Source organism: Alternaria burnsii (genome assembly GCF_013036055.1).
Source record: "Alternaria burnsii strain CBS107.38 chromosome Unknown 705, whole genome shotgun sequence".
Classification (NCBI taxonomy): Eukaryota; Fungi; Ascomycota; class Dothideomycetes; order Pleosporales; family Pleosporaceae; genus Alternaria; species Alternaria burnsii.
In genome coordinates this window covers 404,034-419,018 of record NW_024066107.1, presented here as the reverse complement: position 1 = coordinate 419,018, position 14,985 = coordinate 404,034, and the positions used below count along the sequence as shown (strand labels likewise).

General features: G+C 51.9%; 7 protein-coding genes across 7 annotated transcripts; 4 read left to right on the top strand and 3 right to left on the bottom strand.

Moving 5' to 3' along the window:
• Positions 1-119: 119 nt before the first annotated feature.
• GT037_000159 (uncharacterized protein) lies at positions 120-1,175 on the top strand (the record flags this gene model as incomplete). The annotated part of the gene is made up of 3 exons (XM_038925206.1): positions 120-269; positions 476-740; positions 796-1,175. The coding sequence occupies 3 exons, from the start codon at positions 120-122 to the stop codon at positions 1,173-1,175; spliced, it is 795 nt and encodes a 264-aa protein (XP_038791062.1).
• A 2,993-nt stretch (positions 1,176-4,168) lies between these two features.
• Positions 4,169-5,186, bottom strand: GT037_000158 (uncharacterized protein; the record flags this gene model as incomplete). Its single annotated transcript, XM_038925205.1, has 3 exons — positions 4,169-4,302; positions 4,362-4,997; positions 5,051-5,186. The coding sequence occupies 3 exons, from the start codon at positions 5,184-5,186 to the stop codon at positions 4,169-4,171; spliced, it is 906 nt and encodes a 301-aa protein (XP_038791061.1).
• Positions 5,187-5,798: 612 nt separating this feature from the next.
• On the top strand, positions 5,799-6,107 carry GT037_000157 (uncharacterized protein; the record flags this gene model as incomplete). Its single annotated transcript, XM_038925204.1, has 1 exon — positions 5,799-6,107. The coding sequence occupies one exon, from the start codon at positions 5,799-5,801 to the stop codon at positions 6,105-6,107; it is 309 nt and encodes a 102-aa protein (XP_038791060.1).
• Positions 6,108-6,444: 337 nt separating this feature from the next.
• Positions 6,445-7,728, top strand: GT037_000156 (uncharacterized protein; the record flags this gene model as incomplete). The annotated part of the gene is made up of 2 exons (XM_038925203.1): positions 6,445-6,726; positions 6,820-7,728. The coding sequence occupies 2 exons, from the start codon at positions 6,445-6,447 to the stop codon at positions 7,726-7,728; spliced, it is 1,191 nt and encodes a 396-aa protein (XP_038791059.1).
• A 166-nt stretch (positions 7,729-7,894) lies between these two features.
• On the bottom strand, positions 7,895-9,863 carry GT037_000155 (uncharacterized protein; the record flags this gene model as incomplete). Its single annotated transcript, XM_038925202.1, has 2 exons — positions 7,895-8,572; positions 8,628-9,863. The coding sequence occupies 2 exons, from the start codon at positions 9,861-9,863 to the stop codon at positions 7,895-7,897; spliced, it is 1,914 nt and encodes a 637-aa protein (XP_038791058.1).
• Positions 9,864-11,435: 1,572 nt separating this feature from the next.
• GT037_000154 (uncharacterized protein) lies at positions 11,436-12,697 on the bottom strand (the record flags this gene model as incomplete). The annotated part of the gene is made up of 2 exons (XM_038925201.1): positions 11,436-12,219; positions 12,291-12,697. 2 exons carry the CDS (start codon positions 12,695-12,697, stop codon positions 11,436-11,438), a joined length of 1,191 nt encoding a protein of 396 aa, XP_038791057.1.
• Positions 12,698-12,734: 37 nt separating this feature from the next.
• On the top strand, positions 12,735-12,971 carry GT037_000153 (uncharacterized protein; the record flags this gene model as incomplete). Its single annotated transcript, XM_038925200.1, has 1 exon — positions 12,735-12,971. A coding segment is annotated over one exon (237 nt), but the record flags the coding sequence as incomplete, so codon positions are not given.
• Between the last annotated feature and the right edge of the window lie 2,014 nt (positions 12,972-14,985).

The window sequence follows — 14,985 nt, the reverse complement described above, 5'->3', positions numbered from 1 at the left end:
ACCGAAATAATTTCTGACTCCACAACTCTCTCCAATCTCTCATTCGACGACACTTGACGACTGTTTAGAACGTTTCGCCAGACGTGCATCAATCCTCCAGTCAACCGTAAAAGACAGACATGGCGGGAAGAGGAGGAAGAGGAGGTGGACGCGGAGGCGCGCGTGGTGCCTTCAATCCCGCACGAGGAACCGTGACGATTGCCGGAACTGAGCTCAACTGGGATCTGACTGGCCTCGACATCCAGAAGGGGCCTGCCGAGCGCTTTCCAGTGAGCATCTCTCTTTCTTCCGGCGCATGTCCCTCGCCCCTGTAGCTGCTGCTGCTTTGCGCGTCGTCGCAGTCTTCCGGTAGCATTGCGCATTTGTACATAATGTTGTCGCAATCACCATGCTTCGCCAGTCGCCGTCGCAGCAGTCTACCAGCACCACGCACCTCAAGAGCGCATCCTTGATTCACCCACTAAGCCATGCACAGGAAGCACCTCCACCCCAAGCGCCTCCACCAACCGACAGTGAGCTCGGCATGGTCAAGCACCACCTCGCAGTCCGCGACCGCATCCACGAAGGCCCCTTCTACACCATCCTCAACGACGGCATGAAGAACGGGCTGAAGCGAAAGGCCAACGAGCCTGCACCCACCGAAGCCTCGCTCTTCGATCCCTTCACTGGAAACCAGACATACTCGGCCAAGTACCTCAAAGTGCGGAGGAGACTACCAAAGTTAGATGCGCGGCCATACGGTGAGTTGGAATGAACAAGGCCAGAAAGGGAACTCAGCGCTCATTCACACAACAGTCGTCGATCTCTTCCCCGCAGAACTCCGTCCCACACTAGACGGCACACGAGCCGACTCCACCTCGACCAAGAAGCGCAGGACGCTCGGCGTCACAAAAGTGAACGGTCTATCCCAGATTGAGCGCCTAATCAAGTCCGAACAAGAACGCACAAATGAAGCAGAAGCCCGCGCAGAAGAAGAGGCAGACGACGAGGACGCCGAAGAAGACGAGGAAATCGACGAGGATAAACCCGATGCCGTTGATGAGGAAGATAATTGGTCGGCTGCGAGTACGGACTCGGAGGAATCGGATGACGATTATAATGCCGAGCAATACTTTGACAACGGCGAGGACGATGATATCGATGATGCCGATCCTTATGAGAATACGTATGAATAGATCTAGGGAGCGCTGGCGTTTAGTTAGGCATAGCACGGCGTATGGATGGCATATCGCGGCAAGTAAGCGAGAGAGCATCATAGGCGTTCAGTTGAGTAGATACCCCAAATTTACATTCTTAACCAGTCACCCGATTGCACGATGCCGGTTCGTGCACCATATCTGACACAATCTCATATGATGGAACCATCAAATAAGTAAAGAAGGTCACTGGTATGTGGCATTAATAACTACGTAGTCTGTCCGTGTAGACTTCCTGCAGTCCATCAACTTGCATTACCTAATCGTGCATATAGGTCCGGTGCTTCTCCCTCGCGTGCTTCAGTCTCGCATCGCTGCGAGCAAAAAAATACTGGGACTCTCGACTTCGTGGTTAAGAAAAGGGTGCTGTTTTTTTTCTTTTGCCTTGGTTTGGGTGTGTTTTTTTGTGTTTTTTTTTGTCGTCTGCTGTCGTAGGAAATTGGTTGTACTGCTGACAGGATGTCCCAATCTCGTACGTGATACGAGAATAAGCAGGTTCGGTGTGCATTTGAGGGAAACCCGCGTGGAGAAGGGGAGACAAATTGCGAGGATTCCGATGGGTTCTCGAATCTTGGGCACGTTGTGAGTTGTTCTCTCCCTTCCGGTGCTGTGTGGAGCCTCACATGGGAGACATGTCGTCTCTTCAAAGAGCCGCGAGCATGACGGCTCAGGTCGGGCTGATTCCGTGTAACCCGACAATGGGGGGAGACAGGCGCAATGTCGCTGTCAAACCCCCCGATTGCAATTTCTGGGACTCTTACATTTGGGCTGATTAAGAAAGTAGGGAAGATGTAGGGCTTGTAGATTGTGGCCTCGATATGCTCTAGGTCTGCTTCTGGTTCTTCGTACGTTGTTCCGAAGAAGGTTTCGAAGAAGCGGTTAGAAAGCCAAGAATGCGCCCGTCTCGAGGTTAGGTAATGTTCGGCGGTAATGTTTCCGAAGGTGTCTGTGTAGTTTGTAGTCTCGATATGCTCTAAATCTGTTTCTGGGGCTTCGAACGGTGATGCGAAGAAGTCGTTATCTGGGCAAGACGGATTCGAGTACACGTAATGATCAGCGGCGGTGTTTCTTAAGGTGTCTCTGTAGATTGTCGTATCGTGTGAAAAGTCTTCGACAGCCAGGAACGTTGCACAGAAATCGCTCATGCGTTGCTGATGTTTGGTGCGTCTTAATGTGCCGGTTCAGATCAGTTCGAAGACTGAACGCTTTCGAACAGTCGTCGATAACGCACTTGTAGCGTCGTCGGTGCTTTCGATTGACGTGTTGACTTTGACATCAGTCAGATGACGTGTTCTTGATATTGTGGTCATACATACTTGAGGTCGCAGTGCCGATTAAAGGTATCTCCACAGGCGCTGCAAGATAGCTCGTAGGCCCTATCTGTGTTGCTGTGTTCGGAGCGTGTTGACTGTTCTGGAAGTGGCGAGGCTGACGAGAGGCTATTGTTTAGAGTGTTTTCTGGAGTAGGGAGATTATTCGAATATGACTGCTCATCAACTACCAATGAATCGTTGTCGTCGAGGCTGCTTCTAGAAGTAGCTGGAGTGATCGAATGGAACTGTTCTTGCGATATGAACGAGTTGTTTTTGTTGTTTTTGTTGGTTTTGTCAAAAATTGGACTGACAAAAATTGGACCTGGTATTTCGTTTTCGGAAGATGTCTTGCTATGAAGATACCGTTTGTGTATCACAGGATTTAGGTCCTTTTCAAAAGCGAAGGGGCTGAAAGAAGAAACAGAAAGTGAATCGTCGCGAGAGAGTCCAAATCTCGAAAATGACGAATTGAAATGTGACGGAAGGGTGATAAGAAGGGGTAAAGGCGAAGACTACGTTGGCCTTCGCCCAAGGCTGGCTATGTAGGGTAGGCGCGAAGCCTCAAGGTGCGCAACCCAAACGCCTTGCGGCGCGATGGTATGGGCTTGTGAGACTGCGATTCGGGGTTGGTATGGAGTTGACTTGTGAAACAGGCTTTGGATGAAATTGATTCTTGGTGATAGGATGGGAGGAAAAGACTTCATACAGCGGACGCAAGACTACCTTATATGCCAGAGCCGTATCTGGAGGCATAGAACGGGACGAGGCTGAAACTCAGCCAGCGTATTGGTCCGTAGCATGCATGCGCCTGCATATTGTCCGGCGGCTGCAGTCTGTTCTGTCATCATTCTATGCCTCTGCAGTTCATTGGACCAAGGTTGCTGGAGGCGTAGAGTGGGGTGTCGTGGAGGTCGGACATGTCGGAGAGTTGGTAGCATCGTGACCGGAACTTGAGGTTGCACTCGGCTGTGGGTAAAAGTCGAGCGCCCTTGGGTGGCTGCTTAGTGAGGACTACTCGAGTTTTCCCTATAACGACGTGGTTGGACAGCCCTGAAGTTCCTGTTGGTTCAAGTGTATCACAAACAGCTCTTCACATGCATAATCTAGAAGTATTGTGCTTAACGAATTGTTTTCCTCATGTTTTCTCTCCTTTCAGTCTAACGAAGACGCTACATGCCACTAGACATCCATCATCTTCAAGCCATACCTGTTCACATGCATTCCCTTTATCCCTCACATCTGCCAAAGATAATCCAAGTATTACTGCTAGATTTTCCGTTGCAACAACGCAGCACTGTCCCTTCAAAAGCCCCCGCTCCTTTATGCAAGCAATATGTTTAACTCCGATAACACCAGACGTCCCGAATTCTCCACAAAGAAAGGATTGTAAACCATGGGCTTTCAAAAAAAAAAATCGCTCCCATATATCCCCTCTTTCACTCCCAACGCACCAGAAAGCGCCAATCCATCGGATCTTTTTATAAAGGAGTGGAAAAAATATGGACAGATGTGAAGGTTGCGTTGATTAGAAAAAACAAGGAATGAGTTGCCGTTATCGTAACCGCAGTGATGCGTATCGAGTCTTGCGTTTTTGTGTATCGGGGATTTCCGTATATCGTACATGTATATCTCGTACGTGTGCAGCAAAAGGTGCTTCATCTACCAGATACCAAACTGGTAGGTGAAGTACAGCATCGAACCGAGTGTAGTTCCGGTGGTCAGGAGCATAGTTCCGAGGGTCATTTTCTCGGTGAGGGAGAGCGCGCCGTTGCAGTTGGGGCATGTGTAACCATCTATCATTCGTTAGCATTTACTCCCTGACACAAAAATCGAAAATGGAATCCAAACTTACCCTTGAGCGAAATGTACTCCTGGGGCAGGTACATGCCGAAAGTGAAGCCAGTGAAAGCACCCAGATAACCCGCCCTCGGCGCCGCAGTAGCACTGAGATCAGAGTCGTAGATGAGCAGCTTGTAGTTCTCCGTCAAGAATGGCGCCTGGCCCTCTGGCGTTTCCTTCGTGTTCCAGAGAACTTCCGTCTCGGTGGCGGACATGTTGACGGAGATGGTGTAGGTAGCTTGGTTGGCGGTGCAAGAGGCAAGAACATCGATAGCCGTGGGTGTCACAGAGAGCGAGGTGTAGTTCCATGCAAATGTGACCCAGTCGCCGACCTTGTAGAATTGCGTTCCGGCAAGGGCGTTGGGGGTCACCATTGTGAGGCCTCCGGCGGGTAACCGGGCGTCGAAGCTGGTGGACTTGGAACCCTTTCCAGTTGTCTTGGAGCCGGAGGGCTTCTTTGTGCCGCTTGCTGTCTCCTTTGCAGTGTTGGAGGCGTTGTCTCCGCTGCTGCTGTTGTTGTCGTTGTTGTTATCGTCGTTATTGTTGTTGTCACCGGTTGCGGTCGGTTCTGCGGCGGCGGATGTTCGTGCGGGTTGTGTGCTGGCGGGTGCATCTGAGGAGGCGTTGTCGTTGTTGTCATTGTTGTTGTCTAAACCATGCCATCAGTACCAAGTCATTCGATCACAAGTTTAATCGACATACTGTTGTCCTGACGTCCAAGAAGCACGTTCTTGACATCAGTCAGTCCGGAAATGTTGTCGAATGCATGTTTCACGTTCATGGCCTGGGTGACGGACGACATGGCCACGACGGCAGCGAGAATCTGAGACGGCCTCATGGTGTCCAGATGATGCCAACTAAAAGTATCCTTTCAAACTTCAAAGCAATGAAGCTTCGAATAAAGCGTTGCGGAATAAGGGCTTGTTTCGGCAGGCGAGAAAATCCGCGTGGAATCGAGGGGATTGTGCAACTCGGGTGGGTGTCAACAAGGCGGGACGGGAGCAGTAGAGCGAGAGGCGACGCGACACGAAGATTACGCAAGCAAGGTATTACAAACACTCCTCCGTCGGATAAAACGAGCGACTGGCGGAAGGGTGAGAGGGAGAAGAGGCGTGAATTCGAGGCAGCGATGAAGCGATTGATGGTTTTGCTCAACGGCGGATGCGAAAGGAGAGCTGGGCTGGCTGGATAGGGTGGTCGGTGGTCTCAGCGTAGTTACGAGCCCAGCGGCGAATGGGCAGACCAGGGGCTGGGACTAGCGCTAGGGCAATGCAACCCTAAATATAACATTCTAGCTCCGCAACAGATTATTCTTCCGAGCGTTGAATCAATGCGCTCTTCGTATTCTGACCAAGTCCTATTACCCAAGACTTTTCTCCTACTTTCTCCATAATCATGTGCTCTTTTGGACCTTCTGCAGACACTCCCTCGTGGGCTTGCGTGTCCTTTCATGCAGTATTCGATAGCGCATTTCGGGACGCGAGAACGATTTTGGTTTCCCGAGGGATGGCGATCATCGACTTTGTATAGCCAGTCACGTCAGCCCTCACGCCAGCCTCCTGCAAGCCCTCTACAAAAACCACATCACATCACCTTGAGCATCAGCATCACACTTGTATTAAACATGACCGAGTATTTCCTTGAACTCAGTCGGCCCGGTCATTTCTCAGTGAAACTGCTGACGGACAGCACTGGCCAGGGTCCCCTCTGCGGATCGAGCCTCATCAGCAAGGGTCCAATAAAGGAGATCTGTGGGTAGACCGGACGTGCGCAGATCAACGACGTCAATGGACCGTTGGTCATTGTGTGAAAGTAGAGGCGACATGTTCATTACTGTTTGAACGTGGGAAAAGTCGTCGAGACATGAGATGGAATTCATTGGCAACCACAACTTTGCACAGCCGCGAACTTCAGCCTTCAGCTGCAGCCTTCTGCACTTTACAACACATCACGCGTTGCTTCGCCACACCACATGCTGTCTTATAGAGACTGTGCTGCCGTCAGATGTGCTCTGTTTATATGTACTACATTGTCTTGATCTATCACAAATTGCCAGGTTTCGTGAGGCGCCACCAGACGACAACAGGCGCGGTACGATGACTACACAAGACCCAAACAATGTTGGTTGGGTCAGCGAGCCAACAACGCGCGGCACATCATCACTATTGTATACTTGCATATCGACGACCATCATATGCACGTGGAGCGCACTCCATCTGAATGTGCCTAGGGAAGGCTTATCTGCTAGTCGTGTGCTTCTCTACAAGATCGTTGGGTTTATGTTGGCAATCATCGCGCCTGAATATTTCGTTGCATGCGCTGTCGGCGAATGTTTTGCTGCCCACAGAATAAGTAAAATCCTGGCTGAGATCTTGCCGGTACGTACCCGACATTGCTACATTGGCGTTTTGTATTGTAAACCGTTCTCTGGGATCTGGTGTCAAAGCAGTGCAACTAACTGGACCCGTCAGGGCGGGCGCAAATGGTCGCATGCGTTCAGTCACCTCATATCGATGCGTGGTGTCAAGCTCCGGCTATCGACAGCACCAGACGCCCCCGAAGCGATCCTACGCATTCCCGATATGATCAGATTCATCGAGCAAGGCTGGATCGAATGCGAAGAATTCTCCATCGCAGCTGTACAAGATAAGAGCAAAGCTAATCCCTTCAACAAAACCGTGGCTTCGATACAAATCTTCTGGTTCTTTTCCCAACTTCTCGGCAGGCTTACATCCACCATAGAAATATCCCCGTTGGAGTGGTTCACGCTGGCATACGTTATGTGTGCTTTCTTTATGTACGGATTTTGGTGGTATAAACCTTTCGATGTCCAAACTCCGCTTTTGATATACCCTGATCCGTCGCTGTCTGCAGAACAAACGCTTGAGCTCAAACATTCTCTCCCGAAATGTTTAAAAGACAGGCACAAGTGGAATGATATAGGCGAACTACTAGATCTTGTGCCGGACAAAGAAGAATTGAATACGATGACGACACGTGACAGGGTGTGGATAGACCAGCTTCCGATCAACAAGCTGTTCACCATAGCTATAGCGATATCTATAGTGCTGTTTGGGTCTTGTCATCTGTTTGGGTGGAACTACCCATTTCCGACAACTCTTGAAACATACTTATGGAGATCTGCCAGCATATCCTGCGTGTGTGTCCCTTTGACCTTGCTGGCTTTAGCGTTTTTGATACCGGTTGGCGGACTCAGTGGGTTATGGGACATGCTTGAAGATTACGCGTGGGCCACACTGAGCATTATATACGTGTTGGTACGGTTGTTCCTGCTCTTCGAGGTATTTTTCGCATTACGATCTTCTCCTCCAGAGATATACAAAGCGGTACCATGGGCTCAATATCTTCCTCACATCTAGAAAACAAATAGTCATACTTATCGAAATTTATTACATCTAAAGGGTATCCGCATATATCCAACATCTCCTATATGAAGCCAATCATGAAAAAAAAAGTCTAAAGAAAGCCGAGACAGAGAAAAAAGGACCGCTTAAATCAACCTTTTGTCTCCCAGTCTCATCATCATCATCTCCGCCCCTCCCACCACGCCTTATCCTTCTCCCTCCGATGTGGCATACTCTCTCTAATATCCGTCTCCCGATCACTCGCAAACTCGACACTGCGCGCCCTACTCCTACTCCGCGGCCTCTCCGCCCTGTCCACGCCCGTCTTACTCCGTCTAGGCAACGGCCCACGATCCTCTGCCGGAAACGTACTCCTGGGCGAAAACGTATCTCTCCTGCCTTTCCTGGACGTCGGACTAGCCAACCCGCCAGCCTTGCTGTTGCTAAAATCCGCGCTCAGAGGCCGTGCCGTCTTTCGTTTCGATCGCGTCGAGGTGGTGGCAGGGGGTTTCTTGATGTAATCATATGTTGCGGGATCGCGCTTCGCCAGCTCCCTTTCCAGTCTCCAGAGTGGGGCTTCGGGTAGTACTTTGACAGCCATGGTGTCTCTCCACTTGATTTTCCAGTAGACTTCTGCGTCGCCGGCGCGCGAATTGTTGGCGCCGTAGTCGACGACCAGTTTGTAGCTGTCGGTTAGGGCGCGGGCTTCGTAGAGGCCGCGGTCTTGGATGCCAGGGCCTTCTAAGCGGTAGCGCGTGCGGACTGAGGGGTGAATGTACTCGTTTGTTTGGCGGAGAGGTCGGTCTGTTGCACGGCCTGAGAAGGGGTCTACCGAGGTGTATTGACCTGGTTTGCGTTGCTATCATGAATTAGTATGTTTGTTCATACCTACTTCTCAGCAAGGAAAGACATACTGTACTGCCACCCAACGCAAAAGCGCCCTTGAGCTCGTTGTAGATCTTTCCGAAACTCCACGGTCTGATCGCGCCTTCTTCTTTCTTGTAGTACTTTTCATTCAGATCATCTTGTTCGAATAGGTATTCAGATCGCAAGTCCAGGAATGGTTCAAGTTGACTCATCATCCACGCAAGACTAATGTTCGCGATTTGCATGTCATCGTAACCGCCGCCGACATTCGCATGCGCACCAGGGAACCATACTTGGCGGAGCGTTGTACGGTTTCCCTCAGGCTTCTCCCAGACAGCAGGTGAGAAAGATGCACGATTCTCATCCAAAGCGAGCGCTTGGAATGCGTTTTCAATGCAATTGGAGAGTTTGGTGTCGTAAAAGGTTGTCGCCTTTGACTGCTTCATTTGCAGACCCAGACGTTGCAACTTGCCGATCCGCGGTATGCCGAGACTGCCAACCGTATCCCAGACCGCTATGCATTTAATTGGAATATCGAGCCTGGTCAGTCCTCTACGCTCCAGTTCTTCTGCGTATCGCGGGTCATCTGCGCTTGGTTTCCGGGGAAAGGGTACGTCTTCGTGCTTTGGACGATAGTCGGGGTTCCGCCGATTTTGAACATCCTCATACACTTCTGGTAAAGTGTTCAGACCCTTCTTTGTGAGGAGGCCAATCTCTCCAATCAAACCTCCAATGCTACGCGCAGTGAATGCGCCTCTTGAGAAGCCCAGCAAGAAAATCTCGTCTCCTGGGTGATAGTTGTTGGCAAGGAAGGAGTACGCCTCTCGGACATCGTCACCGAGGCCCTTGCCTGTGGCGCCCCCAACTAAACGAGACAGTTTTCCGCCTTCCGTCCCAAGTCCTTGGGAATAGTTGACAATTTGCTGAATACCATCCTGACTAACTGCCTTGATAGCTCTTGATATCCGGGTAATGTTGCTTGGGATGGAAAGAGTCCCGTTCTTGGTTCCATCATCCGAGTTTAGCCAAGTTCCGTCGCATGCAACAATCAACCTCTTGAACATCCCCCTTCCACCACTGAGTCCTGGTGCATCGACCATGGGTTCGCGCATGCTACGCACGCTTCTGCTTCTTGCGCGGGGCCGTTCTACTGGTACATCAATAATGAGCGGTGATTTAGCCCCACTTCGCGGAACGTCCACAACGATGGGCGCTGGTGTTAGAGGCGCTCTGGTGCTGGGCGCCCGACTTCTGCTCCGCGCTCGAGATAGTGCCACAGACATTCTTTTCTTGAGATTCTTTGCTCTTTCTTGATGTGCCTTTGAAAAGGGCAATTGTTGTCGTGGAGCGGACGCAGCCCAAGTCCAAGGGGAATTAGAGCGAGCTGCGTCAATATGGTTGAGCTTTTTGCGCCCGCGGTGAGATTTGGTGACTGGCAATGCGGCTAACTGGGTTGTCGTTTATCCACGTGTCGACTATCCACTCTGCTGGTGTTGTGTTGCTGGCAGCCTTGGTGTTATGTCCGCGAATGGCCTGTCGTATACCGTTGGGAAGACACCGGAACAACGCGCTTCGTCTGCTAACTGTCGCAACTCTGTTGGGCAGACGGATGCGACTGTCGCGAATCCCCAGCCTCCGCTGTTCACAATTTCCAGCTCTTCCGTGTTCCAACTCTTCAGACTTGATGGGCGGGAGTAAGCGAGGCAGCCGATAACCTCATCAGCCTCGGGAACCTGCAGCAAGCACTTTGACGCAGGGCACGAGAAATCGCGAAACGGAGGGGGTCGGATGGTCAATATGATGGGAAAGGAAATGGGGCGGACGTGTCGCGCAGCGCACAGCGCACTCTTACGTCGAGTGGTTGGGCGTCGGCTTCAAAGCTTTGCTGTAGGCTGGGGGTGCCCAAGTCATTGGACTCGCTTACCCAGCCTCTTGTCTGCGAACATGCGATTACCCCTCGGGATTGTTGATTATTACCAGGCTGATGAGAGTATAACTGTAGTTGTGCAAAGATTCAGTCAATTTTACCCCGCTGGTGCCCAAGTGTGCGCGTGTTGCGTCCAAAGTGAGGCTGTTCTCCAGCACATTGAGCTCGACCGCAACTTCTTCAACAACGCAGCGCCAAGCTCGAGCTCACTTCCTTTCTGAGACTAGGATGCGCTGCATCGCATGGAGCCGCATTGGGCGCAGGTAGCCCTGCCGGTGAAGGCCCAATTTTCCATACTGTTATGCGTTAGGTGCATGCCAGGTGTAGACTTAGGTGCAGGAAGCGTGCGAGTCGGGCGGTGAGGGAAAAGGTACGTGGTGGTAAGGGACACCCGGCCCACCAGCAGTGGTCGGCAACATCGAGATTGCCGAAATCACGGACATTTTCCGAGCTTGTTTTGATGCAAACGTAAATTGTTTTGAGGGGATATCAACTGTTTTTCAATTTCAAGAACTTTTATCTAGTAGTTCCGTTTCCTTTCAGTTCATTCTTCGTCGCTTTCTACGCGACGCAACATTCTTGTAAATGTTGACCAACCCCTAGTCGCAGATGCGCGCGCAATCATGCGCCGAGTAACAATCCAGCGCCTGGTCCCTTGGCTGGTAATCGCACAAGTACACTCTACAGTTATCGTACAGAATTCCTTCCTAGACACCCATGATCTCAAGAACTCCATGCGATAAACCAACATCCCTAGAGTGTAAAGTGCAGCGCGAGCGGCAAAATGGAATCCATCTAGGACATACGCTATGACGAAACGACAAGAGGAGAGAATACAATAGATAGATGAGGAATAGATGAGAGACGTGCCCCAGGAGAATCGTAAATGTCATAGACGCAGAGAAATAGTGAGAAAGAGACGGGTAGCTTAGTAGCCGCCGAAAAGATCATCAAGCTCGTCAAGATCAATAAGCTCCGGGCTCTTCATGATCCAGTCGTCGTCGAGCTCAAGTTTTACCGATTTGCGCTTGAGCGACGGTGGAGGCATTTCGATGTGGAGGACCGGTTTCATCGCAGGGCTGCTCTGGAACGTCATAAGATGGTCCATCTGACCAAAGAGTGCTGCTGCCGCCTCCGAGTCCTTGAGTGCGGCGCTTTCTACAGTCTCCTCGACGGAAACGGCGACTTCTTCCATCTTGACATCGCTATGTTGTGTTGAATCGGCGGATACGCTAGCAGATCGCTCGCGCTCGGCCTCCTGGCTCATGCGGCGTTGTTGGAGAAACGAGGCAGTCTGGGTGAACTCGCGCTCGTCCTTTTCTAAAGGCGGCGATTGAGCCCGGCGGTTGTGCGAGATGTTTGCAGTCGTGGGTGGATGGCTCTGGTTGGAGAAGGGATCGCTGTTGACGCTGTCGTAGTCAGACAGGTCTAGCTCTGGCGACGGCGACATGCGATCTCTTGATCTCGCATCCATGTCTTCCTCTTCCGAGGTTGCAGACGAGAGCGATGGGGTGACGATGCGTGGTGCGATGGCGGTGGCACTTCCGTCGGCTGGGATAGGTTGATGCGGGCAGGTGGAGAGGAAGTAGTAGACACGCTTGGGGTGAGTACCAACGAGCTTCTTGTCGAGCGGACATCTCGACAGAGCTGTCCAATTGCGCTTCAAGTAGGTGGCTAGGCGTGACGAGATGATGGCAGCTGGGTTCGCGGAGCTAGAGTACGTCAGCATGAGTGACCAGCAAACTAGTGATGGAGCTTGGATGCTTGGAAGTTTGGTACATACCTCTCAACGATTGGAATAATGGGCGACAGAACGAGGGCGAGTTCTTTTAGCAGGTGGGGACGGTTGCCTGTCTTCTGGAGCTGTTCGATAACGCCAACCACAATTTCGTCGTCGATGCCTTGGGTGTCAATCTTTGTCGTCCCAGACTCGCCGCCTGGCGAAGGTGGCGGGGTGTCTGCCACCCGGCCTGAGCTTTTGGGTCGCTGCTCATCCAAGCGCAGTGACGAGGGGCGCGGTGGTGATGGTGGCACCGACGAGAGTGAGCCGGAATGTGAGCGTTTCTGTTTCTTTGCGGCGTGCTGACCGTCGCTTGTCGAAGGCGGTGAGCGCGCAGGTCGCGGTGCTCCTGGCAGCTGTATGCCGAGTGACGGCAGCGACAGCGATTTCCGGCGGGTGTTGTAGGGCATTTTGAGGGAAGCGACGCAGTCGCAAACGTCGCTCAAGTGGAAAGGAAGGAAGGAGAGAGTCTTCCAAGGGAGAAGTAAATTATTGAGGCTGGCAGAGGGTGTGCAGCCAAAAGTGTTTTGCTACTGGGAGAATGCCAGGGTCGTCGATTGGTCCGGTAGGAATGCAATGCAGCCTATACCACCAACGCTGCCGCCGAGTATGCAAGGCAGCGTGCGACGCTTAGATATCTGCACTGCAGCTGATGGCGTCGAGAAGGGCGCCCGATTACTCTGAGAGGGATGTTTGATGGTGTTGAACGCTGAGTGGCACCCGTCCTGTCGCGAATACGCGGCTCGCCTCCTGAAGGCAGTGAATACGTAACTCGGCGAAGGCGACTGGTTGCCTCAAGCTCGACCCAATAACTATTGCAACACAATTAAGTGCAGCTGCAACACCACGGTAATCAGGAATCAGAAACAGTGAGAAGCAAGAGTAAACGGAATGGGACAGGACAGTTGATGTCGGGCCCTGATGTAGTTCGAGGGGTGGTGAAGAAGAGGGGATGCGACGAGGGAAAGAACGGAGGCGTAGTGGAGCACACAGTGAAGAAGGAGCGACTAGGCTCCGGTAAGAGACCGTGCATCTAGTAGGGTGAATGTATCCAGGGATCGCCTCTTTGGTTATGACAGCATACTACTTTTAGAGCCCGTTTTTGCTTTGTTGGCCAGGGGCTAGAGCCTAACGCTCCTATCAAGATGCCGTGGTTACCTGCATGTACCACGCGGTAAAGTCATCTAAAGTAGATACTCGCCGGACGCTTTTCAGAACATGGCTTCTCGCCTGCCTGCTCCAACGTCTTGTACAGGCTTCGCTATCCTGCCCAATCCCGTCAGCCTGGGAATCTCGGCTGTCTGTGTCTTGCACCTCTGCCCGTGTCAAGCTCCGGGCATTGGATGGTCTCAGCTGAGCCCGGAACAGTGAACACCGCACTTGGATCTCTATACATGCTGCTCCGAGCGCGCAACAAGTGGCACAAGCTAGACGTTGCTGGTAAGGATGCTTCCTTGCCGATAAACCTCCGCCAACGATACGAACGTCTCTGGCCCTGAGACGGCTTTCCCGCAAGTGACCTCATGCTCAACACGTCTCGTTGGAGCCTCGCGCATCCTTCGCATCTGCAATTGGGCGGGTCATCACAGTTGTCCCGCAAGCTGACCGCCATAATATCTTCCGTCCCCCAAGCAGTCAAACGGCCACGATGCGAGTGGACGGGCGCTTTCCATGATCTGATGCAGCGTGCATATCATCTTGTTCCAGAGCGGAGACATCCCTGTTCTGAGGTTTCGCCTAGCATACAAAGTGGATTTAGCCTCAACGCTGCAACCAGGATGCCCCAGGGCGGTGAGCACACTTTTCTCGAATTTTTCTTTAACGGAAGTTTTCCCACTGGCATGCGGCCAACCCTCGGCAACGTTAATACGCGAACGACAAAAAGCGTTCTCACGAGATGTGGCTTCATTCTTCTTTGTGCGTTGCGGATAACATGTCACGATGCACGGAAAAAGCACAATGGATGATGCTGCCGAGCTGGATCTTCTCGCACATCGGTTTCAGCAGCCTCCACTCCGCATTGCGACCACACCCCCAAACATTGCGCACGCGAGTTGCCATCACTTCCGATGGCTGTGCAGGGATTGCGCATATGTCTTTCCCCGATGGAGACAGGCGCATAGAACCAGGTCCGGTCTGCATGTGCAGCACAGCGTCACCTTTTGTGGGGAACTGGAAGGTATGGCGCCGCACTTGTCCAGTGGGCAAACAGATTTACGGATGCGCTACGTATCTTCCCCAGACGAAGTGTGGACTGGATGAGGAAGTTGGCAAGTCGTGAAAGACGGTGAAGATGCATGTTTGTTTGCTTGTTCCCACACTCAACGACATGTCTGTAGATGACATGCATCTTCATCTGACTCGGCAAGTTGAATGCTGTGCATGATGATTACGACCGCCACTGATGCGTGAGCCCAACGTGCTCGACGGTACGAGATGCTAGATCCCAGGCACACATGCAAAAACATGGCAGGCCCGGATGATAAGACAGAACAAAGTTCGGGCAAGCGATGTCGCGTTCCAGAGTGCCGTGACGCGATTTCTCTAAATGCCCATGATCCCGACTGCAGATCTCGCTTGACCTTCTGTTGGCTCCCAGGTTACGATGGTCGCGATCTGGAAATTGCCGCTTTGAGCCTTTCCCCTCCATCGCCATTATGCGTAAAGTTGACGTCGTTTCAACAAAACTAGGTCTACT